This window comes from Rattus norvegicus, chromosome 1, assembly GCF_036323735.1.
Source record: "Rattus norvegicus strain BN/NHsdMcwi chromosome 1, GRCr8, whole genome shotgun sequence".
Classification (NCBI taxonomy): Eukaryota; Metazoa; Chordata; class Mammalia; order Rodentia; family Muridae; genus Rattus; species Rattus norvegicus.
The window spans coordinates 14,591,647-14,616,732 of NC_086019.1; the positions used below are offsets into that span (position 1 = coordinate 14,591,647).

Sequence of the window (25,086 nt, forward strand, 5' to 3'; positions counted from 1 at the left end):
TAGCAGAGGCAGCAGTGAGTAAAACCCCTGCTGCTGCCTATTTTGAGGATGTGTATCCCTAGATCCATGTTTCTCAGCTCCTTTATTAACTGCTGAATCTGACAGTTGCAGTAAGATGTTTAGTAAGATTCGGATGTTAGGGCCAGGGCTAGATATGACATGAAACACACACTGGTCCTAGTTAATGCTGCACTGGAAAGTTAGTGCTAAGCCTCTGCTTGTAGGAATTGAAGACTTCCATAGGATAACAGGCTATGGTTACAGAAGCTACACACTTCAGCAACACACACTCTCTCCAAACAATACCACGCTAAAACGTAATCTTCCCAGACTGTTCCAATCAACTGTAGATTTAGTAGTCCGCACTCTGATGGCATTGTCTATTCGAATCTCTGATTTAAATTATTGAAAATATATCTGTGTATAGTTGAAAAGAAAAGAGTAACATTGACATCACTGTTCTGATCGCCTCAGCTGCTGCACCTTTAACAGAGGCAACAGCGCATGGTAGTTTGACGGGCACAAGCTGCAGATTTCGTGGGTCTGGCCACAGGGAAGCTTTTATTGGTAGGGCCTGAGCTCCCCCAGCCTACTAGGGGTACACTGTACCCGGGAAGGCAGTAGTGACTTGGGGAAAGAGGTGAGTGTGCCTAGGAGACTGTTGTTTGTGTGCTTGTCTCCGTGTGTCCCTTCACAGTCACAGCCTTACAGCAAGCAGCTGCAGATTCAGAGCCATGGCTGCACCTCTCACTTCCTGCTCTCAGATCTTGTTTGCCAACTTCAGTGCTAGAGAAAGGTTCTCAGTGTTTCTCATCCTCACCTCAGACTTCCTGTCAGAATGAACAGCTCCTAGCATCTCTGTTACATGTTCTGTGCTTAACTACATAGTTACATAGTAATGAGACACTGCATTCATCCCTAGGCTGAAAAAGCTTCTGACCCCTCAAGCTCTCTTCGAGTTGCCCAAGCAGACAGTAAAATCGAAGAAAAGACAGCCGCTGGTGTTCCTGCCAATGTGGTATGAACCATCTTTGTATAATGTGGACGGTTTTCTGTGTCTGCGGGACTTGTGAGATGCTTGTTAGAAATAAAGATGGCTAAGGCCGTGTGCCTGGGTGAGCACCTCCAGTCCGGCACCAGCGAGGCTGAAGCAAGGGGGCGTGGGCTCTGCCTGGGCTGCACGGTCATAAGCATTTGCTACTGGTTTTTTCCCTTTACTGTTGCCACAAATACATAAGTTGTTTTAAATAAGCTGAGTAGCCTCCCTTTTAGTAGCATGGCTTTAAAAAGGCAGTCTGTGCTCACACCGTGCTAATTAGGAGCTGGATCACTAAGAACGCTCGCTCGTTTCTCTTGGTTCTTAGAGCAAAGGCACAACACCTCTGGCTCCACCACCAAAACCTGTTCGGAGAAGATTAAAGTCAGAAGATGAGTTGCGGCCAGATGTGGATGAGCACACACAAAAGACAGGTGTCTTAGCTGCTGTTCTAGCGTCTCAGCCGTCTATCCCCAGGTATCCGAGTTATTCCTCAGGACATTTAGTTACTGACAACAAAAGCAGTTAAAACACGAGGCTGAAAGAGGCAGGTTAGTTCTGTAGCTAAACAAAGTCTTCCAGAGGTTTCTTGGGGCGGTGAAATGCTTGTGGGTAAAAGTGCTCGCCACCTGACAGCCAGAGTTCAAAAGCAGGACCCACATGGTGGCAGGAGAGAGCCAGCTTCTACAAGTTGTCCTTTGACCTCCACACATGTGCCATGCATTTGGAAACCAGTGGACAGCTTTGGGGAGTTGGATCTCCTTCCACATGGATCCCAGGGGTGGGTCAGAGTGGTCATCATGACTGTGTGGGAAGCACCCTTGCCATCTGGGCCACCTCTGGCCAGCTTTCCTGTTTCTAAGAGGAGAAAAGATACCCTGTAAGCAGGAGCAGTGAGGCCCCCGGAGCCAAAAAGGTGCAGGGCCTGGTTGTTGACAGAGCCTGCAAGCGCTCAACCAGATTGTTGTACTCTGGGAATCCAACAGGATGATTACAGTAATAAGTAACAGCTCTCATCTCGGGGTTTTGAAGCTTCTGCCTTCTCAGTTACCATTGAAACAGCAAGTGAAATGAAGCTCTTCTAAGAGGGAGACGTTCCTTCTCTTTCTCTGCTTTGAAGTCACTGGGAGAAGGGGATTAAAGAGGGACAAGAAATGAAGGATGTTTTGCCCCTGTGTCTTCTCAGATCTGTGGGGAAAGATAAGAAGGCGATCCAGGCATCAATTAGACGCAATAAGGAGACCAACACCGTTCTGGCCAGACTGAACAGTGAATTGCAACAGCAATTAAAGGTAGGGTCGCGTTCCCATCTCAAGTTCCATGGTTGCTACACATCTCAGCTCCAGGGAACTTGGAGCTGATCCAACAGCTCCTGCCACTCTGCAAAACTTCCTCAAAGCGGAGGAAAAGTATGTAGCTAAAAATCTTGTGTTAGCCTTTGAATCTTTTAATACTGAAAGGAATTTCTCAACACAATTCTAGTTGTGTGCAGTGTCTTATCCTGCTTATGTATGTATGTATATATGTATGAATGTATACATCACTATTCCTACAACATTGTTCACTTCCTTGAAGAAACTTGGAGAAGAAAAGTGCACTGAGAACCCACAGTATGTAAGCATACGTGGCTCTGTGCTCCGTGTAGTATGTAGGCACTTAGGCAGTTACTAGTTCATTCTCTGATTAACTTGGATGCAGTAATAGGAAATTAAGCCAGTAGAATTAAGACAAGGAGTGAAAACATTTAAATCACCCTGTGTGTGAAAAAAACAAGACAAACCTTAAGTCAAAGTAGTGTCAGGGAGGTGGGTGAGCCAGTGAAAGGCCTTGCCTTGCAAGCATGATCTCCTGTGTCTCTGCCCACAACCCCATGGTGGGTGAAGAGAACGGACTTCTGAAAGCTGTTCTCCACCCTCTACATATATGTGAGAGCATGCACACATACACATATACATACACACAAGTATACAGTCAGTCTCTCTCTGCTGCTGCTAGTACTGCTGTTTATCATCATCATTATTATTATTATCATTATAAATTATCTTGAATGCAAAATATATCATTTTTTTATTTAATAGAACTGAAATTCACAATGAAGATCCAACCATCACCAGAGGATAGAATTCATGTTAGAAAATTCGTGTACATTTAATTAAAGCTTTATTCAAAATTTGTTCACTAATACCCATCTACTACAATTACTAGCTTTTCTAACGATTAACAACTAAAAGCATTTTATTACCTAGTTCTGTCATCAGAAATGACTTTGAATTAGTAGGATCATGCTTTCCTATTACGAATATTCAAATTGCGGTTCTAAAGTGAAATATGTATTTTAAATACAAATCACTGTTTCTTTCCCTGACAGATACAGTTGTCGTCGTGAAGCAGGGCTAGGGCTAGCATCGGACTTCTGTCTACTCGAATTGTAACTTGGACTTTGCATCTTTTTCAGGATGTCCTTGAGGAGAGAATTTCCCTGGAAGTTCAACTGGAACAGCTCCGACCGTTCTCTCACCTCTAAGTGATGGCCGTTAACTGTGAACTCGCCCATTCTGAAGCAGTCCTGGGTTCAAAGCCTCTTTGGAAACCCAAACATTCAGCTCACTGCTTAATCGAACATTAAATTTTATGATTTGTTTTACCCTATATGTTCACCATTGTATTTAAGTATCTTTTATTTTTTAATTTCAATAAAAGGGTCAGGAGGACTTTCTCTGGAGACTACGTTGTGTTTGTTGGCCTGCCTGAGCCTTCTTAGGCCATAACATCAGATGGCAGTAATACTGGCCCTCGTAGTTGTGACCAAACCATGCTGTGACTGGATTTACAGAATGGGCTTCTCCTCAGACACAAACGAAAATGATATCAAACTGCCAGCGTCCCTCTCTGTGCAGCATCTAGTCTATAGAGTGTTTTAGGATGAGCTCCCTACTCAGTGTTTGCTTTGGGAGCCTGATGTATTTTCTCAGAAGTTCCTTTCCTTTCTTCCTCAGAGCCTCAGTCGCCATTCTCCGGAACCACGAGGTTCTAAAAACTGTTCTCACAACAACTCAGGGTCGGGGGCTATGCTTTTCTGACCAATTTCACCAATGACAGGATTCTTCTGTGTGTTTACGTGAGAATTCAGCAGGAACGGTAAAAGCTTATGACTTATGAAGATAGGTCTTCCTTCACTGCTCTCTCAAGGCGAAGGAACAGGATGAAACCACTACATACGGAGTAGAAGGAGCCACTTGCAGACATCACTGCCTTTGTGTGACTGAGGCGCTGTTTTCCTGGGCTTGGGGGCTTCCGTTGGCGAATACTTGCCCTGCACGTAAGATCTGAGTTTAATTCACAGGCCCTGTTTGTTTGTTTGTTTGTTTGTTTGTTTGTGGTTTTAAAAGCCAGGCCTGTTAGTGTGCTTGTAATCCCCGCACTGGGAGTCCAGACGGGCAGGTCCCTCTGGTTCTCTGGCCATCGAAAGATCCACTCAGTCTTTATTTTAAAGAAAATCACGTAGAAGATGCCTGAGGAATGACACCCAGGACTGTCCCTGGAGCTGTATGTACACTGGTGCAAGCAAATGCTGATGCGTCACAGATAGCGATTACAAGTAAAGGGTTTTAAATTTCTGAGGGTCTCGGGTCACATGAACACCGGTCACTTGAGATTTCTCTGCTGCCATTCATTAACTGTGTCGCCATCTACTCTCTCCCATGTAGGTGTCGCACTCCTCTCGGGTGCGTCCTCCTGTCAGGATACTGCACTGTCTTCAGATTTGCTTCATAGCATATGGTAGATACGTTTAGGTAATGTTTATTAATTTGCATTCATTGCTAACTAACAAGCAGATGATTCTCTTAATGGTTATTTTAGAAATATTAAACTTTTACAGATCCATTGGAACAAAATCAGAAGTATAGTTTTTACATTAATTAAAAAAACGATATTTAATTTCTATATATTTTAGCCAGGACTTAAACTTTTAAGAATTAGAAATATCTTCAGTATTCAAATGTAATTAAGTGTTCTGAGTTCACAGTCCTGCACTGTACCAATGAATTTACTAACCATAACACATTATGAAATAAAAAGGGGACCAATAACCTAATCCTAATTAATACATTATAACTTACATTAATACACTTAACTATGCAAAACATTTATTTAGCTAAATTTCTTTACTGGCACATTTTTTGCTAGATTTTCTCTTTTATTTACTTGATTATTTTTGAGACAGGGTCTCTGTATTCATTGCTGTCCTGGACTTCTATATAAACCAGGCTGCATCAAACTCAGAAGTCTTCCTGGCTCTGCCTCTGGGGTGCTGGGATTAAAGGCCAGGTACTTCTTTTAGTTTTTGAGATTATGATATAATTACATCATTTCCCTCTTCTCTTTCTTTCTTCCAAACCCTTCCATCTACCCCTCCTTGCTCTCTTTCAAATTCATGGTCTCTTTTTCATTAATTCTTGTTATATACATGTACAGATATGTATGTGCAGTACAATTCCTAAACACATAAATACAGCCTGCTCACTCTGTAGGTGTTACTCCTGTGCATGATTTCAGGGCCGAGCATTCGGCACTGGATTTGACTTCTCCACTCTCGGCACCCCCCGGTTGTCTGTAGTTCTCTGTGTAGAATTGACTGGCAGTTGTATAGTAGTGCCCCATTCAGCTCATGTATGGGTAGTCATGTTGGTGAGACTTACTAAGAGAAACATTCTCTCAGAAAATGCCCGGATCCTTTGGCTATTACGACCCCAGCCCCCAAAATGTTCCCTTAGCTTTAGGTTTAGGGTCGTCTTGTAGATGAATCCATTGGGACTGGGCTCCACTTTTTGATTAGTTGTGTCTTTCAGCACTGAGTCCATCTGTTGCAAAGAAAGGGTTCCTTGTTGAGAAGTAAGGACCGCACTTATCTGTGAGCATAAGGACAAATATTTAGATGACAGTTAGGGATTGTGCTGCTTTAGTAAAGGGGAAATTGTAGATTCTTCTCCAAGGTCCAAGATTTCAGCTCTGGAGTTGGCTGGGTTTCCAGGACCAGGCATGCTCTGTGTGAGAGTGAGTGGGTGGGTGGGTGTGTGTATGTGTGTGTGTGTGTGTGTGTGTGTGTGTGTGTGCGCGCGCGCGCACGCGTGTGTGTTTGAGATGGTATTAAGTCCAATTAGGAAGCTGTTGTTCACTGCCTGGGTACACTGCTGCATTCATTCTCAGGATTATTGTGCCACGCCACTCACTGTGGTGACATCGGAGCTCCCTCTGGAAGCTTGTGTGGAACTGTGACAGCCCTCAGGGCCCCGGACCTGCAGTGCAGTCATTGCCATTCATTTTTACAGATCACTCATTTTCACGTGTATGTGTATGGGTGTCTTGCCTGTGCTGTGCACTACACTCGGGAGGAGAGCACTGGGTCTCCTGGAGCTGCAGTCACAGGTTGTGACCTATCGTGTGGGCTTTTGGAATTGACTCTGGGCCCCTGGTTAAGAACACCCAGTGCTCTGAACCCCGTGAGTTAATTCCCATTCATTAATTTCCGATGTTAAAAAGTTCGATTCTTCCATCACTGACTTTTTAATTTAGTGGTGTTAAAGGAAATTTTTAAAGGTTATTTTGGAAGACCTAAGAATTTTGTCTTAAAGCAAAAAGTACTTAAGAATTGTAGAAAACAAAATCCAGAAAACATTTTAATATTCTGACATGGTGAACTCTAATGCTTTGAAAGGAGTGCATGCACATTAAGGATCTACCTGACAAGGGCTTGAGAAAGCCGCCATTTATATTCTACAGACATATCCTTAAAATCAGTAACTGTTTCCTGAAAATGCTGATTAGTGAATTGCAAATTCAACTATTTTTCTAGAATGCTCATGAAAAAAACACTTTATTCTGGCTATTTCCCATTTGTTAAAAACCTACACATAGGGTTTTTTTCTTGTTACGTCAAATTGTCTTAAATAATGCCCATGAGCGGTAGTTACCAGAATATGTGGTTCAAAAGTTTAGACTCATTGTTTTTATATATTGATTTTATGCATCGACTAAATCATACATTATGAAAATTGGAGGACACCTTACAGGCCGTCGTCCTAACTCTTCATGCCCTCGTCATCCATGACTGATACCTATGTGCTTGTCACTAGATGTTCTGGAGCAGAAAACATATCTGACTTTCCGGGACCCTCTTGTCCTTTTTGAGTCTAGTCTTACTTCATACTGCTTCTGATTGCATGTTGGAGTACTGACAGCCAGAGGAACTTATCATCCGGCGACTCAGTAGCACAGATCCAGTCACGTTTTAAACCCCGAAGAACAAATGCATTCTTGATATCTGTGAAAACATTTGAGATACATTACCTTTTTTTCTATTAAAAGTGAACCAGTAGTCCACTGGGGCCACCCTGATGTTTAATTTTCACAGACAATCAAAAGTTTTTTAGATTCAAACTTAACTAGCTAATCCTAAAATTTTTTAAAAGCCTTCAATCAAGGATTCAAAATGAGTGCAAATATAGACTAGAAGCTTGTTTTCTAAACAAAAAGAAATCTTTATAGTTATTTGTCGATTATTTTAAAGGCCAAATGATAGATAGTGCGAAGCCTGTTAGTTCCTTATTTCAGTCACCGTAGAAAGAACTGGAATTAAAAAAAATCGTATTGGTGGCTGTAGAGAGGCTGAGCGCTAGCCCTGGGGTACTAATGACCCAGCCAACTGTGCTCTTGGCTGAATGCCCTTGTAAACGCAGGAGAGGAACAAGGAAAGCAGCGCGTTTCCTATACTAGCCATGCCCAGTAGTTGAAGATGAGTTGCACACCATCCTAGGAGTGAGACTCACGAGTCAAAAATCAGTAAGGTCTTGTTCTTGCTTTGAGCTGAGGTCTACACACAGGGAGAAGCATTGCGATGAGAAATGTTACCTCCCAGTCACCTGTCCTAACAAATGCAGGGGAGAGACATTGGTCTAGTTCAGCTTAAGAAATAGAGAGGTTACAGGGTGGATGTTAAAAATAAGCACCATAGGTATGAGCCGAGTTCTTTATGGCAGAACTCTACTGAGGTCAAACACTTCTCAAAGGCTGGCTCTTTTATAGAGGAACTAACCAAATGCCATTTAACAGAAGGACGATCAAGTCTGGAATAACTACCTAGTCCCGGTGGAATAGGAAAATGATACATCAGAGGCCCGACACTGTAGCCAGTGTGTATGAAGCTATAGATTCAGTCTCCAGTACTGCTAGTGATGGTGGGTGGGTGGGTGGGCGGACACCCAAAACAGCACCTTAAGCGTGTAGCATCTTCAGACAAGTGCACGTCTGACAGAACCCCTCAGGATGATGTGACCCTTGCCCACCTCTGACTAAAGGCTCCTTTTCTGTTGTGTCTGGTAGTGCCAACCTCGCTTCTTCAGAGGCAAGTTAATGAAATCCTAGTACTGATAATTATTTACTAATTGTTCAGGCCCTTTCCTTCCTTCCGCAGATATTTTCGTAGTTGAGGAGTTCGGCATAAGACCGCTCTCTCATGGAAGAAGATACGTACATCTGGAGTCCGGGATGTCTTCTATGAGTACCCTGGGAAGGGCTACCGAGGCACTGAACCGGTAGGTTGTTTTACAAGTCTTTTCAAATGGCGTATGAGATGTACTCCGACTGGTGACAAGGAGTACATCACTGAAGAGGAAGAGGCTGAGGTCTTGGGTCTGTTCATAGAGTCTGTTAGAGTGGAGAGGGGAACTATGTTCATGGACATGCACCTTGTCGGACAGTTCACCGTCTTTAAATGAAATGCCCATGACTAAGACCTCATTCCACTCTGGACCTTTTATGTAGTTCATGGAATCCTTGGTAAAGTGATCTTGCATCTCTCAGACCATATAGACCATCAAGGTACCTGATACAGTTATTTGATATCATCCATTAGACAAGTATTTAGTAATGCACAAAACATGAACATTGAGGGCTGGAAAGATGGCTCGGGTTAAGACCCCGGGTTGCTGTAGCAGACGACCAGAGTTCAACTCCAAGCACCCAAATGGTGGTTAACACCCATTGTAACTCCAGTCCTAAGGGACCCGATGCCTCTGAGCTCTGCAACTTCTTTTGAACATTGAATGTTCCCTCCTTTATTAGATGCATTTTTCACAGCTATATTTTTATAATTAAACCTGACCAGAGAACAGCACACTGCTTTGTTTCACCTAGGGACTGGAAGTTGGGAAATACGAGAGGACTGGGATGGCTGCAGGCATCCTTAAGTACAAACCTGGGGAAGGAAGTATTTACTAGTCGGAGATGAATCTCTAACTCCGTTTGAGAGAAATTGAAAGGGAGGGAGGTAGCTTGGCAGTTTTATCCACACAAAAAGTTATTAGTTCTTTGTTTCGTTGAAGTTGCTAAAAAATGGTCAGCTCTAGGTGAAGAGCAAAATGTGTGCGCTTAGGACACCAAATGTTGGCGCTTTGTGTGCACAGGTAAACAGAACCATGGTGATCCTCAGCCACTGAAGTCCGCTCTGTGTGTAAACATTCCCCTGTCTCTGGCTATGATCTATGCTGGTGCAAGTAGGTTGCTTCATGTGTACTTATGAAAGTATACTTGTGAGAAACAGACAGACAGACAGACAGGCAGACAGAGAGAGAGAGAGAGAGAGAGAAAGAAAGAAAGAAAGAAAGAAAGAAAGAAAGAAAGAAAGAAAGAAAGAAAGGAAGGAAGGAAGGGAGGAAAGAAAGAAAAGCAAGCTTTAGAAACTGATGAGTTACTTTGAGAATGATAAGGCAAGACTGGGAAGGAAGGAAAAAGGAAGCCAGAAAGATTAAATGATCAACTGGTTGTAAGAAAAGACAGCTTTCTGTGGGTAAAAATAATTCTACCATGTATCCCAGAGAATGGGAAAGGTCTTGCCACATAACTGATAAAGGACAATTAATTTTTCTATATTTAAGTTTAGAAAATATTTAAAATTTTTACATTCTAAAGTATAAAAACTAATAACTTTTATAACAGGAAGTAAGCTTATAGGATACCATGAAGCAGTGCCATTGAAACTCGCTTGCTTCAGTAGTGAACGTTCGGCTTTCCCCTAAAGAATGTCCCAGTAGTGAGGGTGGAAAGGTCTATACGCCCCTGAGAACCACCTCTAAGGAGAGGGCTTTATTTTCCCCAGTATTAGGTGGTAGGTCTTGGCATGTCTACAAGTAGTAAGTCACACAGGGCAGAGGTGCCACATTGTACATTCATAACTGGGTCAGCAGGACACTGTCACTGTCGCTTGCTGCACTAGCTAGCCCAGCAGACAGGGAAGCATGTCCTATGAGCACATGAAACTCAGGAATCCTGGACCCACGCTCTGGAATAAACAGGCAACTACAGGCAGTCGGCTCTCCTGTGACCAGACCCAAGTCCAATCTGCACAGGCACTGGGAGCTCGATCGCAAGGGCTCTTACAGTCCTAGAGTAAGAGTCACTTCCTAACCAGATTCTAGTACCCCTGAGAATGCTTAGTAGATCCCTTCCCCCCATGCTTAGTTCCCCTGTTAAATGACAGTATGACTACTGGGGGAAGGCCAAGAGGCAAGTATCCTTTTCAGTGGGCGGTAGAGCCCTCCTTGAGGTCTGGGACTTGAGTAGCATCTTCTATTGATCAAGGTCAGCTTGTGTTTGCCAGTACTGCAGAGCTCTACTTGGGAACTGTTAGCAAGATCACAAAGAAAAATGAAGCTTAAAAGTGAACAAACTTTGGTCTCTGCTCCACTCCTTGTCCCTGTGTTTCCTTTGGACAGGAGCAACTCTGGGTTAATATGTCTGAAATGGGTGGGTGCCGTCCAGAGACTGCCCCAGCTAGGAATCCATCCCATCTGCACACACCAAACCCAGACACTATTGCTGATGCCAAGAAGTGCTTGCTGACAGGAGCCAGATATGGGTGTCCCCTGAGAGGTTTTGCCAGAGCCTGCCAAGTACAGAGGTGGATGCTCAAATCCAACCATTGAACTGAGAACTGAGTCCCCAATGGAGCAATTAGGAGGACAGAAGGAACTGAAGGGGTTTGCAACTCCATAGGAAGAACAACAATATCAACCAAACAGAGCTCCCAGGGACTAAACCACCAACCAAAGAGTACACACGGAGAGACCATGGCTCCGGCTGCATATGTAGCAGAGGATGGCCTTGTCTGGCATCAGTAGGAGGGAAGACCCTTGGTCCTGTGGAAGCTCAATGCCCCAGCATAGGGAAATGCAAGGGTGGTGAGGCGGAGTGGGTAGGTCGGTGGGGGAGCACTCTCATAGAAATGAGAGGGGGCATGAGATGGGGGGGGAGCTGGGGGATAACATTTGATACATAAATAAATAAAATAACCAATAAAAAAATTAACAAACTTGGCCAGGTGTGTGACCCACACCTGTAACTTCAGCATTTAGAGGTAGAGGCAGGAAAATCAGGAGTTCAAGGCAGACTTGGCTTCACCCTAGCATATAAGATCTTCTCTGGTAAATTAAATAAATACCAAAAAAAGTAGTGCAAAAATTGGTACTTCTGAGAAAATAGGAATGCAAAAGTTCCAAGGTATATAACAAAAACACCCTGTAGCTCGCGATGGTGGTTCATGCCTTTAATCCCAGCTCGTGGGAGACCACGGCAGGTAGGCTTGAGTTCCAGTCTAACTAGGGCTACACAGTGAGACCCAATCTCAAAACTAAACCCAACATTGTACCAAACATGCCCAAAATTGTATTCTGCGTTCACAGTAAAGCAAAGGCTGCCTGATTTCCTCATTCTTAAAGCGACTGTGATTTCCTCTCTGCCCCAGAGAATACTGTTTCTTTGCGAACACAAACCTTTCCTCACCCTTGGCATAACACTTACTTAGTCACTGCTACCATGTTGCCGCTGCTCTCTGAAGCCTCATGTATTCCAGACAACCTGCTAGTCCCATGACAAGGAGCTCGTTTCTTTTATGATTCGTTTTCTGTGTTTGAGATAAGGTCTGGCTTTATAGCCCAGGCTAGCCTTCCTGATGGCATGTATACTACAGCCTGGCCTCAGACAACTCTCCCACTTCCCTCCCCGCTCACCAAGTGGTTGTAGTTGAATTTATCAAGTAAACCATAAGGTCTTATAGCACTGCATAAATACAAACAGGGCAGATAGGCTGTAAGTGAAAATGTTCGATAGAAATGAGAATGACATTTCTTGGGTTTAATTTACTTTAAAACGACAGGGTTGCAGGATAAACATGGTATGATGTCTTTTGGAATATGCCTTTAATCTCAGCACTCAGGGAGCATAGGCAAGTCGATCCCTGTGAGTCTGTGCTCACAGAATTTTTGTGCTACTTTTTTTTTTTGGGGTATTTATTTATTATTTATTTATTTACCAGAGAAGATCTTACATAGTGAGTTCCAGAACAGGCAGAACTACACAGTGAGACTCTGTGTGGTGGTTTGAATATGCTTGACCCAGGGAGTGGCACTATTAGGAGGTGTGGCCCTGTTGGAGTAGGTGTGTCATGGGCTTCAATACCTTCATCCTAGCTGCCTGGAAGTCAGTCTTCCATTTTGCCTTTGGAACAGGAGGTGGAACTCTCGGCTCCTCTAGCCCTATGTCTGCCGTGCTCCCACCTTGATGATGAACTGAACCTTTGAACCAATAAGCCAGACTCATTTAAATGTTGTCCTTTATAAGTGTTGCCTTGGTCGAGGTGTCCACAGCAGCAAAACACTACTAAGATACCCTATCTCAGAAAAATAGTAATAATAATTTAGTTTTATCCTCAAACCCTCATGTATTCTCATCTCTTATCCAAATACTAAATTAAGTCTGAGTTCTAGCAAGTGAGAATTCCAGCTTCCGATTGACGTGTCAAGAGCTTGGAATGCCTGCCCTTGCTCCTGAGTGCTGAAATTAAAGACCTGTGCTACCACCTCCCTGCTGGCTTCTTGTTGTTTGTTTGCTTGCTTTATTTGTGTGCTGGTTTGTTTGGGAGTCTAAGGCTGCACATGGTGACACACGAGGACATCGAGAATGTTAGCCTTTCAGTAGAGGGAAGAGTAAGCATCACCTAAGAAAAGGGGCATGACATTCTCACTGGTGTGAGGTGAAATCTCAGGGTTTTTCTGATTTGCATTTCCCTTATGACTAAAGATGTTGAGCACTTCTTTAGGTACTTCAGCTGATAATGTTTTGTTTAGCTCTGTACCCCATTTTAATAGGATTATTTGGCTCTCCGGAGTCTAACTTATTGAGGTTTTTGCATAGTTTGGATATTAGCCCTCTATCAGATGTAGGATTGGAAAGGACCTTTTCCCAGTCTGTTGGTTGCCATTTTGTCCTAATGACAGTGTCCTTTGTCTTACAGAGGCTTTGCGGTTTTATGAGGTCCCATTTTTCCATTCTTGATCTTGGAGCATAAGCCATTAGTGTTTTGTTCAAGAATTTTCCCCAGTGCCCTTGTGTTTGAAACTCTTGCCCATTTTTTTTTCTATTAGATTGAGTGTTCTGGTTTGATGTGGAGGTCCTTGATCCACTGGGATACAGTGTTATTCTTTAGGACTGTTGGAATAGCCAACACTTATTGTAGCATGAAAGCTGGATTCTATTAGTGCTATATTGCACTGACTTCTCTTGATTTTGTACTTGTGCTTGCCTTTTGCCATCAAATTGCTTCTGGTAGCCCTTCCTCTTCCATAGCATCATATTTTATAATCACTTACTATATTATTTCAGATTCTAATCCTTATCAATGTTAATTGAATGTTTTTCCCATTTGTTTTAATAGTTACAAAGCTTGCTTTCTATAATTTATGTAATATATCTCACTCTAAAAATAAAATTAACCATTTTATTTAACATTTACCGCATGGAAGACCCTGGATTGCTTTTTTTTTTTTTGTAAAACATCAAATGCATTATTATAGACTGTGTGTGTGTCTGTGTGTGTGTGTGTGTGTGTGTGTGTGTGTGTGTGTATGTGTGTGTATGTGTGTGTGTAGCTCAATAACTTGTTTGGCTGGACACTACTCAGTGATGTGCTGGGTCTTAGGGTAGGAGTAAGTTTCTATTTGTTAAAAATTCTACACTGTTTTCTCAAGGGTTTGTTTCTTTTCTGTATCCATAGGCAATGAAAAGGAGCTTTGTTGGTGCCATGTACAAGAGGACATTTGGTATTTTCAGACCTTCAGTTTTAGGCACTCCAAAGTGGTTGGTGCAATAACATGGCATTTAATCTGACATTTTCTGCTGTCACGTGTGCTGAATAAAAAAAACATATATATATAATAAATAATCTAATATATAATAAAATAAGAGAAATAAAAAAAAAAAAAGAAAAGGGGCATGAAACCTCACGCCAAAAAGGCCGTATTATTACTGTTTTCGTGGTTGTTGTTTTTTGGTTTGCTCTGCTTTGGTTTTGTTTGTTTGTTTTTTGAGCTCTCATTAAGTTTTGAGGCTTGCTGAGAGGCAAAAGGCAGAGAATGAAGAGAAATTGCAAACTTGGATATGACAGAAATTTTGGAATATTTAAATTAGAAATTTAACTGTGATGAATATATTAGGAAATCTAATAGGGGAAAAAAGAAGGACAAACAGAAGAAAACTTTGTAACAGAAACTCTTACAAAAGAAATGGTAAAAATAAAATAAAATTGTAACAAAGAATCACATTGGTGGGCTTACGGAGAAGCATAACAGTTAGCAATTGTGGTGAGTTTGAAGATGTGTGAGTGAAAAAAATCTTAAACTGATAGACTGGCTGGTTTTGTGTGTCAACTTGACACAAGCTAGAATCAAGAGGAAGGAGCCTCAGTTGAAGAAACACCTCCATGAGATCTAGCTGTAAGGCATTTTCTCAATTAGTGGTCAGTGGGGAAGGACCCAGCCCATTGTGGTTGGGGCCATCCCTGGGCTTAGTCCTGGTCTCTGAAAGAAAGCAGGCTGAGCAAGCCATGGGTAGCCAGCCAGTGAGTAGCGCCCTCCATGGTCTCCACATCAGGTCCTGTCTCCAGGTACCTGCCCTGTTTCCGTTTCTGTCCTGAATTCTCCAATGATGAACAGTGCAGTGAAGTGTAAGCCAAATAAACCCTTTCCTCCCCAACTTGCCTTTTGGTCATAGTGTTTTGTTACAGCAACAGAATCCTAACCAAGACAACTGAGAAACAGGAACAGACTGAGGATGGAGAGAAAAGAAAATATCTAAACCATAAGGGCAATTGAAAAAAAAACAAACAAAACATACATGTCACAGAAATACCAGATAAGGAAGAGAGAAAAGAATGGGAAAAATACTCAGAGTAAACTTTCTAAGAGGCTAGAGGGATGACTCAGTGGTTATTGGCTGTTCTTCAGAGGACCTGAGTTCAATTCCCAATACTCACATCATGGCTCAACAAGGCCTATGATTCCTACAAATTCTCAACTCACCAGCATATACCCTACAGAGACACACTGTATAATACATTTTTTAATGGTTGAATAATTTTTCAAAACTACAGAAAACTGCAGGTCCAGAAAGCTCAAAAAACAGAGTTAGTCCACATTTAGGCACAATGTACTCTTTTAGAAACTCAAAGTCAAACTTGACTCCAAAGAACAACAAAAATCTAGAGGAACAAGGATAAAAACTGCGCTGTCTTCTCTTCAAAACCAACCAAGCAAAAAAAAAAAAAAAAAAAAAAAGAAAGAAAGAAAGAAGGAAAGAAGTAAATGGAACGAAAATATTGAAAGAAACAAAAACTAAGCAACTTAAAATTCCATAGCCAGTCAAATTTTCTTTGGACAATTTCTCCAGCCAAAATGAAGGGAACCCACTGCCAGTAGTTACGTGAAGAAATAAGGATAAGAGGCAATGTATAAAGATTTGAATAATCCTAGCCTGGATCAGCTAACCTGTCTCCTACGGTGCCTGAGGGTTTAGAATTGCAGGGTTAGAAGCCAGCTTCTTTCTGTCACAGAAGAACCTACCCATTGCTACCGACTAAAACCAATGCAACAAAAAAAAAAAAAAAAAAATCAAAGTGCTGAGTCAGTGAGGCAAGAGACACTCTGCAGCCTGGACTTGACTTTCTGTTTCACTGATTTGCTTCTTTGAAGGGAGGGGAGGGAGGGGGGTGCCAATAGCATACGGAGGTCAGAGGAAAACTCAGCGGAGGGTTTCTCCTTACACTGTCAGTTCTGGGGATCAAACTCGTCTTCTCATGGCCTTTGATGGTCATTTAAGAGCTACCAAAGTGGGCATGGAGATGAAAGGGGTAACCCATCTACCCCACTACCCTGGAGCCTTTAGATGTCTGCTGAAAATATTGAAATAAAAGAGTTTCCTTTCCATTTCGTTGCTATTTGTTGGATAATTTGTCTTTGCCCTCAATACTGAAAAACATTGATCATTTTCTAAAGCAGAAATCAGAAAACTGTCACGCCATTTGTTTTGTAAATAAAGCTTTATTGGCACTTAGCCACAGCTGTGCATTTCTATATTAGTAGTGTTTATGAGTGGAGTAGCATTGCTACAACAGGAAAGGAAGGTCATTGCCACAGACCTCGTCTGACCCACCAATTCTAACTGTTTGCTCCTTGAACCATTATAGAGAAACTTGTCTGTTCTTGTTCTTAAAAAAAGCAACAGGAAGACAAATTTATGGGCCTTGGCATCTTTCTATCTGTTCTTACACATCTCTGAGCATGCAAAATAGATATGGCAAGGTCATTTTCAGTGCTAACTTGAACAGTTACTTAAGGGTAATAAAGTGATCCTCTTGTTTTGGGCAGAAATTCGGTGTGAGTTCCCACAATACTTGGATCTGATCTCATTAGGAAACTGATCAGCCTTGAGAAAGTCTACTATGACGTTTACGGTCTAGGTACACACTGTTTTCTCTTATTCCACCAAGGAGTCATCTGGAATGCAAGCAAGATGGTGAAATGCCATCCATCATCTAGAGTAATAGTCCTCAATTTCCCTAATGCTGTGACCCTTTAGTACAGTTCCTCATGGTGTGGTGACCACCAACCATAACAGGATTTCATGGCTACTTCAACACTAATGCTGCTACTGTTATGAATATAATGTAAATATCTGTTATCTGACGCCTATGGGTTGAAACCCACTGACCTAGAGACTTATTCTTGTAAGTATGATCAGTACAATGGTTCTCTTGACTGCACACAAGGTCAAACATGGTGCTAAATCTCAACAGTGAGCAATGAGCAAGACAGTACATTGACTGCCTTCAAGGTGCTCACAGCTTTGGTGTGGGTGACAGCTGCTCACCTTAAGTAGAATTCCGTTTTCTCCTCACAGCACTGAAGCTGAACCACATCTTGGATCCGAATCAGGTATCTGTTTGCTTCTGATAAAGTCTATAAAATAAAAATATAGATTATTTGGAATGCTACTAGTACAGAACTATTCTTCATCCCAGAGCATACAGATGTTGGTGGAAACTTAGTACAGTTGAGGAAAGGTCAACCTTTTCTTAGTTTATAATACAAGCTTCCTTGAGCAAACCAAATTGACAATAAGAAAGCAATTTTTGAGGCTGTCCAGTTTTTTAGAGCTATTGAAATATTTTGTTTGTACATATTTTCCTAGCATCAAAAACAAAGTTAGGAAAACAGTCAAAGGAGCTGTCACGAAAAGAAAAAGAAGTGGGCTGGAGAGACAGCTCAGTGGTTAAGAGAACTGGCTGCTCTTCCAAAGGTCCTGAGTTCAAATCCCAGTAGTCACATGGCGGCTCATAGCTGTCTGCAATGCCAGATCCAGGGGATCCAACACCCTCACACGGACATACATGCACATAAAATAAATAAATTGATTAAAAGGAGAGAAAAAGAAGCAAAAGAATTAGCAAGGTTAGGAAGAAGGTCCTGCATTGCTTTGGCCAGGGAATGGCTTCTGAGTATGCAGAGATGATGAAGAGACGATGCAGAGACACAGAGACGATGCAGAGACGATACAGAGACGATGCAGAGACACAGAGATGATGCAGAGATGCAGAGGTGCAGAGATGAGTTCTAAGAACCACGCTTTTCCAGTCCAACCACCCACCCTTCTCTTTCCTTACCAAGACGTGAAGGTAGAAATTATGACAAAATTCCCCACTGGACCAAATAAAAGTGTCTCCAATCAATTGACACTCTCATTCACCATCTGTACGAAGCTTCTGCTGAATATCAGACACCAGAAAGCAAGCAGAAGCTCACACACAGTGGGTCTCGCAGTCTGTGACTAGATGGGTGCGGGGTCACATGACAGGGCTGTCTGTCCATGGGACTACGGAACACCGAGGGAAGAAGCAGCTCCTAGCTGGAGACCAAGAAAACTTAAAGAGATCATGATTGACTTCGTTTTAAAATTAGTGTGCATGCGCGTGCGTGCGTGCATGTAAAGCACAAAGGCCAAAGAACCACCACGCTGCTTTATCCCCTTCTGACGAGATCTTCCAGGCCTGGAGCGGGGCTGGCAGCCAGCTAGTCCTAACAGCTACCTTAGATAGTAGGTTCTTCAAACCCCTCACAGCACTGGAGTTATAGGTGTCTGCCTATGGCCATGCCTGGCTTTTTATGCGAGTCCTAGAGACTTAACTCAAGTTCTCATGCTTTTGGGCAAGAACTGTTACCCCCTGAGACATCTCCACAGACTCCTACTTTTTCAAGGTTAATAGGACTTAACCAGTGAAATAGGAAAACCGGCCATTTCATAGAAACTCAGCATATTTTCAAAGAACAGGTAGCAAGAGGCTACATTATTAAAGCATGTGGGTAGATATGTACGGTAAGAGTCTTAGGAAATAGGGGAGTCAGAAAGATAAAGGTGAACAGGTAAGTGTACAGAGGTGGTGGAGGGTTAATAGAGGGTTGCCAAGCATTGTGGACATTTTCAGTGTGCTAAGTCCTGCACCAAGGGCTTTATCCATCAGACTGAGATCAGGTAGACATGTAACTGGGTGCTCAACTCAAAGGGAGTCATAGCCTAGTACATGTTCTAATAACGCAGACAGCAGGGATAGGTTATAAGAAAGCCTACAGTTCTTGGCAGTAATGGGCGTCCCACAAAGTTTAGCTGCCTCAGAATCTGTATGTCTCTTTTGGCCAGCGACAGGGTTGAACTCACGATGGTGAGATGTAGCAAGAAGACTGGTGCACGTACCGGGCAGCCCCAGATGAGTGTCTGTATGTCGGACAGCTGCTCTCTCATTTTGAAGTTTTCCTTTATCTAGAAAACAAGATTAGGCAAAGAACGTGGTATCTTTATTAATATTTTGTGGCACCTGGTGAAGGACGTACGTGGCACTTTACTAACACTATCCGTTTTCTAGACCAGTGTTTTCGTAAGGGCAAATAACAAGGCAGTCTAGAAACAAAGCATTTTCAGGGTATGATGTGCTATTAACATTCAGCCCAGTGCCTGCGTAGTATACAGGGAATAATGAGTGCTGTACTTACTGACTCAGGAAGGCACCTTGACATCTTTAAAAGGGGAGGTGGGGTGGGGACGAACTTGGAAGCAAAAGATTTTACCTTTTTTTTTCCTTTTGGTTATATATACAAATCCAAATTTTACACTTTCATACTAGAGAAGGTTGTACTGGGGATATAACTCGGTTGACAGAGTGCTTGCCTACTGTGCCCAAAAACCCTGGGTTTGTATCCAAGCGCCACATTACCCAGGAATGTAATCCCAGCACTCCAGAAATGAGGGTGACAGGAGAATCAGAAACTCACGGTGGCCCTTGGCTATATATCAAGTTTAAGTTAATCTGGGACACAGAAAAACCAGTCTAAAACTGGGAGTGGGGGGTACTGTGACTGTAAACATTGTTTATATTATTTGGCTTGGAATAGATGCCCTTCGTGTTTAAACTTGTGAAACAGGAATATAGATTTATCTTTAAAAGGATAAAAGACTGAAGTAAAGAGTACACAGGAAAGAGGGCATCTCGGGGACTCCAGTGAGACCCTCACTAAAGCACTGATGTTGAAGGGTCTGTATATATGTATGTGTATGTGTATGTGTGCATGTGTGTGTATGTGTATATGTATGTATCAGCAACCCACCTGATCTATGTAGTCTTTATATTTTTTGATTTGTTCAATTGCAGTGGTCAGGTTTCCACGGTCCACATGTCCTGCAGGAGTATGGAGCCTCAGAGCATAGAGAAGGTGAATATATTCTTCAAATCTCCGGGATGGGTACAGCAGCAGCTCTGGCAGACTGTATAGGAAATAGAGAAGGGTTCCCTCATGGCTACCTGTAGGCCATGGAGGGCTGGTCCTTGAGTTCCCAGCTGTGATCTTCCCGGAAACTCACCTCAGCATTTTGGTAACAATGGTTCTATCGTGCCTCTTCAAGAACGCTCTAAACGCAGGAGCCATTTCTCTGCACTAAAGGTGAGAATGACATTATCAAACTTTGCTCTGTGACACAGTTATAAAGCCTTATGTTCCACCAGTAACAAGGAGTGACCTACAGAACAGTCAAAGCAAGAGGGCAACATCTCTGTCTAATCTAAGTATCAATACTATTCATGTGTTCTAATATATTAACTCTAGTATTTTAATTATGCCACAAATCTAACCATATCCATTGACTTAATCAATAGAGGGGAATAGTAAGAGATTTATAATTAAGGTGGGGTTGGACTAGAACTAGAATAAATTGAGTGGATGACCTTGTCAGGCTACCTAACTTTCTCGTCTTTAAAATGGGTAGAAGACCCAGCCCAGAGTGCTGGACAGAATCCCGCCCATAAAGTGCCTGCCACACAATAAATCCTGTGTCATTTCTGTAAGAGTTTGATTATCACTGATATCCACGTTTAATGCTTCTATCCTTCATGGTTTCCAGAGTAATATTACAAAAGTAGTCCACTCTACTTAATATTCATTTCAAACGTACTCAGTCATCGTGAAATTATATCCTACGACTCAGTATGCACATGTCTAAAAGAGGTCAATGTTGCTAATGTCTGAGTCGAAGACTTGCCGGTCTCAAGCACCAAGAAGCCAGGCTATTTACACCTGTGAACAATTAAAGGGTTGAAGAAGATTTCTTGGTATTGATTACAATAACAACAGCAGCCACAGCTAAATCATTGAATAGCTGTAGGCACCCACTGTGCTAATGAAGCGGTCATCAGTATTTACCCCACAGCTATAAAACGTTTACCGCCCATTTGTTTCTGATAGCACACTTTGCCCTATCTAATTCTTGTCCTCAAGGTCAAGAGTCCATAGTCAAGTTGTCCATGGAGCTGAGCTTGTGTGTCCCGGCATTTTAGCAGCAGAGAATTCTGAGCTCACAATCTCGCTCCAGCTCACTTTTTCAGTGCCCTGTCACTGTGATATGATGTGATACTGTCATGTCACCTGGCTGGGATGGATGAAAATTTGGCAGTGGATAACGGCAGCTCAACTATCAGCTCCTGAGAACCACTGTGTTTTCACCCCTGTATTAGCCCCTATGTCAAGCTCCCTGTTCTCAAGAAGTTCAAAGTACAGGGGGTAGGGAGCCTGAGAAGCAGCAGCTGAGAAGTGGTCTTTTGCATTTACCTCAGTCCTTTGGGTTGTACAGGATTAGGTGACAACAGCACAACCACTTACCTTCTCAATGGTTTTCAGGACAACTGGGTAATTGTTGAAGAAATTGGTATATACGTTCAACTGGCTTCCAAACTTTATGAATATTTCTCCCACACAGTGGGCTGGGCTCCATTCCTGTAGTCTGTCCCTTAGGTTATCTAGAAACTCTCTACAATATGAGAAGATTAAAATCAGAGCCTGTGGGAGTCTCCCAAACTTAAGCCGCAAATTCATTCGTGTAGGCTTTTCTTTTGTGGTAGGACTTTATTTTGGCCGGTTACGTGCTTTTACCACAGAGCAGTGTAGGTTTGACAGGATGTGGGAGCTGGGCAGTGAGGGGAGAGGTTGGCTGTCCAGGATCCCATCCATCTTAACTCCTTGGGTCAGAATCCAGCTTCCCTCAATAGAACCACTTCTGATGGTCCCACCCTCAGAGAGCCAGGGCCACAGACATTCTCACAGTCCTCTGAGGAGAATGGCCGCTTCAAAAGCTTCAAGGACAAGAACCTGAACGTCCATACAGCCAGTATACAGAAAACTCCAAGGTGACTGTCTTAGCTACTCCAGGTCATGAAAACTGAAAGGTGTTTCATCAGCCTTATCACTGGTAAGAGCAGGGCTCAGAGAGGTAGCAAACAATCTCTTCAGATCTGTGGAAATTGACTACAACCACCCCTTGGCTCACTTCACCCTACGATAGGTAGATACCATTGTTTTTCTCAATCTCTCAACAGATATAGGAAACTCACAATGGAAAAGCACAGTAACCATTGAATCCTTTTGTTCCTGGCCCATTCAATTAGACATTACTGACTCTCCCACAGACTTTCGTGTGAGCAGTTTATTAAGTACAATGCTTAGGCATTGGATTCTTTTTCTTTCACATATTGGGGCTGGGGTGGCACTGGAAGCCATATGCTGGCTGTGGCTGTTAAGGGGCATGCAAAGGAGCCTCTCTACTCTTCCAGGTAATGGGATCCCCAAGAAAGTAGAGAACTGCTGGGACGGTAGGACTTTTGAAACAAAGTGTGTTCTTCCCGGTAGGACTTTTGAAACAAAGTGTGTTCTTCCCCTCATTTAGAGGGGTACTGCTCTTTAAAGAATCCATCTTTAGGGCTTACCTGTTGAGATTTAAGATGTGCAGAGTGTCAGAAAAAATGATGTGGATATTGGCAGCACTGAGAATGGCTCTGTTGGAGGAGAGAGCTGCCCTCAGGGGCCTGGCGTACACGTCCCTCACGATTCCCAGCGTCTGCACGTACCGTCTCTCGCTCTGCACGAGCTCCTTCACAACTCGGGTTCGTTTCTCTACTGAGTCCATCTGGAGCCTTCTCTCCTGCAGAAACATCAGGAATCCATGATAAATTTAATGACTGAGGACCTCTGCAATGGGCAAGATATCTAAGGAGGTGGAAGAGACAAGACCCATAGGAGGGATTGTCTTAAGGGAAGATGGTAATAATATAGGTCTAGATGAAGCTACCCTGAAGTTAACTGAGCTGTGACAGACAGCTGGTAGTGTCACACACACACACACACACACACACACAGAAAGAGAGAGAGAGAGAGAGAGAGAGAGAGAGAGAGAGAGAGAGAAAGAGAGAGAGTGTGTCTTCTGTTCTATTCCTCCTTCGTCCACTGGGATAGCATAAGAAACTGTATATGGACTACCCACTGCATGTGCACAAGTGTATTACTTCCCTCTTCCCACAAGCCAAAGATGCTGACATCAGAGAGGGCAAGGAGACTAACTCTGTAAAGCCTCTTTTCCTTGGGAGTCACGGGGCCATTCATCAGCTCCCACCTTTATCCCAGAAGTAATTTTATGCTCACTCTGTTAACCAAACAGCATTTTCTTCTGCATAGATAGGACAAACTAAGGAGGACGATGACCCTTTGGGAAGACCAGCACTCTCAACTAACCCTGACCCCTGGGATCACTCAGACACCAAGCCACCAACCAGGTGGCTTACACTGACTGATCCAAGGCTCCCAACACATATATAGCGGAGGACTGCCGGGTCTGTCCTTAGTGGGAGAAGATGCACCTAACCCTCAAGAGACTTGAGGCCCCAGTGAGTAGGGAGGCTTGGTGTGGGGGTGGGGAGGAACATCCTCTTAAAGATAGAGGGGAGGAGGAATGGGATGAGGAACTGTGGGAGGGCGGACGGGAGGAGGACAGTAACCAGACTGTAAAATAATAAAAGCAATTAGAAGGAGAAGAAGAGGAGGAGGAGGAGGAAGAGGAGAAGAGGAAGAAAAGAAGAAGGAGGAGGAAGAAGAAGAGGAGGAAGAGTATTATTGTTATTGTTATTATTATTATTATTATTATTATTATTATTATTATTATAAGCAGGACATGAGTACATATGTAATCCCAGCATTTGGGAGGCTGAATGAAGCAAAAGGATTATAAATTAAAAGGTAGCCTGGACCACATACCAAAACCCTGTCCCAAAAGACCCACAGCTGGAGACATAACCCAACAGACAGTCGCTTGTGTAGGATGCCTCTAGATTCAAGTCCTTCTCTGGCCAAAAATCATCTTTAAAAAGTGGTGCTAGCACCCAAAAGGCTGTGACAGTTGCTACCACCAGCTTGTGACAGTCTTCCATGCTGCTTCCTAGAGATCATTTGTTTGGACAGTGAGGAACCATGTCCTAAGGCCAAGGTGAGCCCTGGACCCAGCCTAGGTGTGATGGAGCAGTAAAGATCTCTATGTCTGAGCTCCAGGCTGCAGAACTAACACATTCTTCTTTCTCCGAGAGTCTACCCTTAGATAAGCCACTTAGTTCATGAGTGGGAGGGGAGGGACTAGACAGAGAGGAGGGAAGGGAAACTGTGGTCAGTCTTAACCCATGAGAGAAGACATTTTTAAAAACCTGCAAACCTTCATGTGCACGTGACATTTCTTTAAATGCTGACCTGTTGGGGAAAATCATGGGGTCACGTCCACATCGTTTTTTTTTTTTTCTCCCTGCCTTCATCATTTAAATCAACTTCTTTTGAGTCCACATCATAGTTACCAGGAAAAAAAAAAAATCTACCAACTGGATTTTCCTTCAGTGCATTCACACAGTTGGTGGGTTGCTCCTTCCTTTAAGGGATGATTCTAAAGAAAACAAAGAACTAACCAGGGTAAGTAATGACCCTTCCACGTCAGCAACAACACTGGGCGGACCCTGGTTGGTAATAGGTGGCTTACCAGCGTAGTCAGAGCCTCCATGTTCAGGTTGCTTTGTCTTGGACTTGACTTCGTGTCCTGAGAATTGTCTTCTATACTGCTTCTTTCCTGAAGATTCAATGGGACTTGGTTACCTGGAGGTGGGTCGTGTAGTCCCTGAAAACCCATTCATACTCTGCCCATAAGAGCACTGGGAAACTACGTGCCTTCATATTCTATCAAAAGGTCCCTCGGCCTGGTGAATTAAGCACCTAACAATTGGGGCACCTCTCTTAAACTAAGATTTATGTTTTTAATAATGT

At 43.0% G+C, this 25,086-nt stretch overlaps 2 protein-coding genes across 29 annotated transcripts in view; one reads left to right on the forward strand and one right to left on the reverse strand.

Annotated features, from left to right (window-relative positions):
• Positions 1-3,758, forward strand: part of Reps1 (RALBP1 associated Eps domain containing 1) — a 77,816-nt gene extending 74,058 nt beyond the window's left edge. For all 18 annotated transcript variants that reach the window (NM_001415798.1, NM_001394899.2, NM_001394900.2 and 15 more), the window contains 4 exons: positions 923-1,018; positions 1,365-1,513; positions 2,223-2,328; positions 3,492-3,758. In NM_001415798.1, coding sequence (NP_001402727.1) covers positions 923-1,018; positions 1,365-1,513; positions 2,223-2,328; positions 3,492-3,560 — 420 coding nt within the window. In that variant the 3' untranslated portion in view covers positions 3,561-3,758. The remainder of the gene's footprint in view (positions 1-922; positions 1,019-1,364; positions 1,514-2,222; positions 2,329-3,491) is intronic.
• The window catches only part of Ect2l (epithelial cell transforming 2 like), an 82,596-nt gene continuing 60,589 nt past the window's right edge, over positions 3,080-25,086 (reverse strand). For 5 of the 11 annotated variants that reach the window (XM_063276203.1, XM_063276201.1, XM_063276207.1 and 2 more), the window contains 10 exons: positions 24,806-24,892; positions 22,722-22,936; positions 21,622-21,769; positions 20,330-20,403; positions 20,077-20,233; positions 19,169-19,234; positions 17,291-17,379; positions 8,568-8,740; positions 7,238-7,358; positions 3,080-5,898 (listed from right to left, as the gene is read on the reverse strand). In XM_063276203.1, the coding sequence (XP_063132273.1) occupies positions 5,883-5,898; positions 7,238-7,358; positions 8,568-8,740; positions 17,291-17,379; positions 19,169-19,234; positions 20,077-20,233; positions 20,330-20,403; positions 21,622-21,769; positions 22,722-22,936; positions 24,806-24,892 (1,146 nt within the window). In that variant the 3' untranslated portion in view covers positions 3,080-5,882. Of the gene's footprint in view, positions 16,918-17,290; positions 17,380-19,168; positions 19,235-20,076; positions 20,234-20,329; positions 20,404-21,621; positions 21,770-22,721; positions 22,937-24,805; positions 24,893-25,086 lie in introns of all 11 variants that reach the window. The other 6 variants (XM_063276225.1, XR_010058839.1, XR_010058838.1 and 3 more) reach the window with 6 other exon arrangements.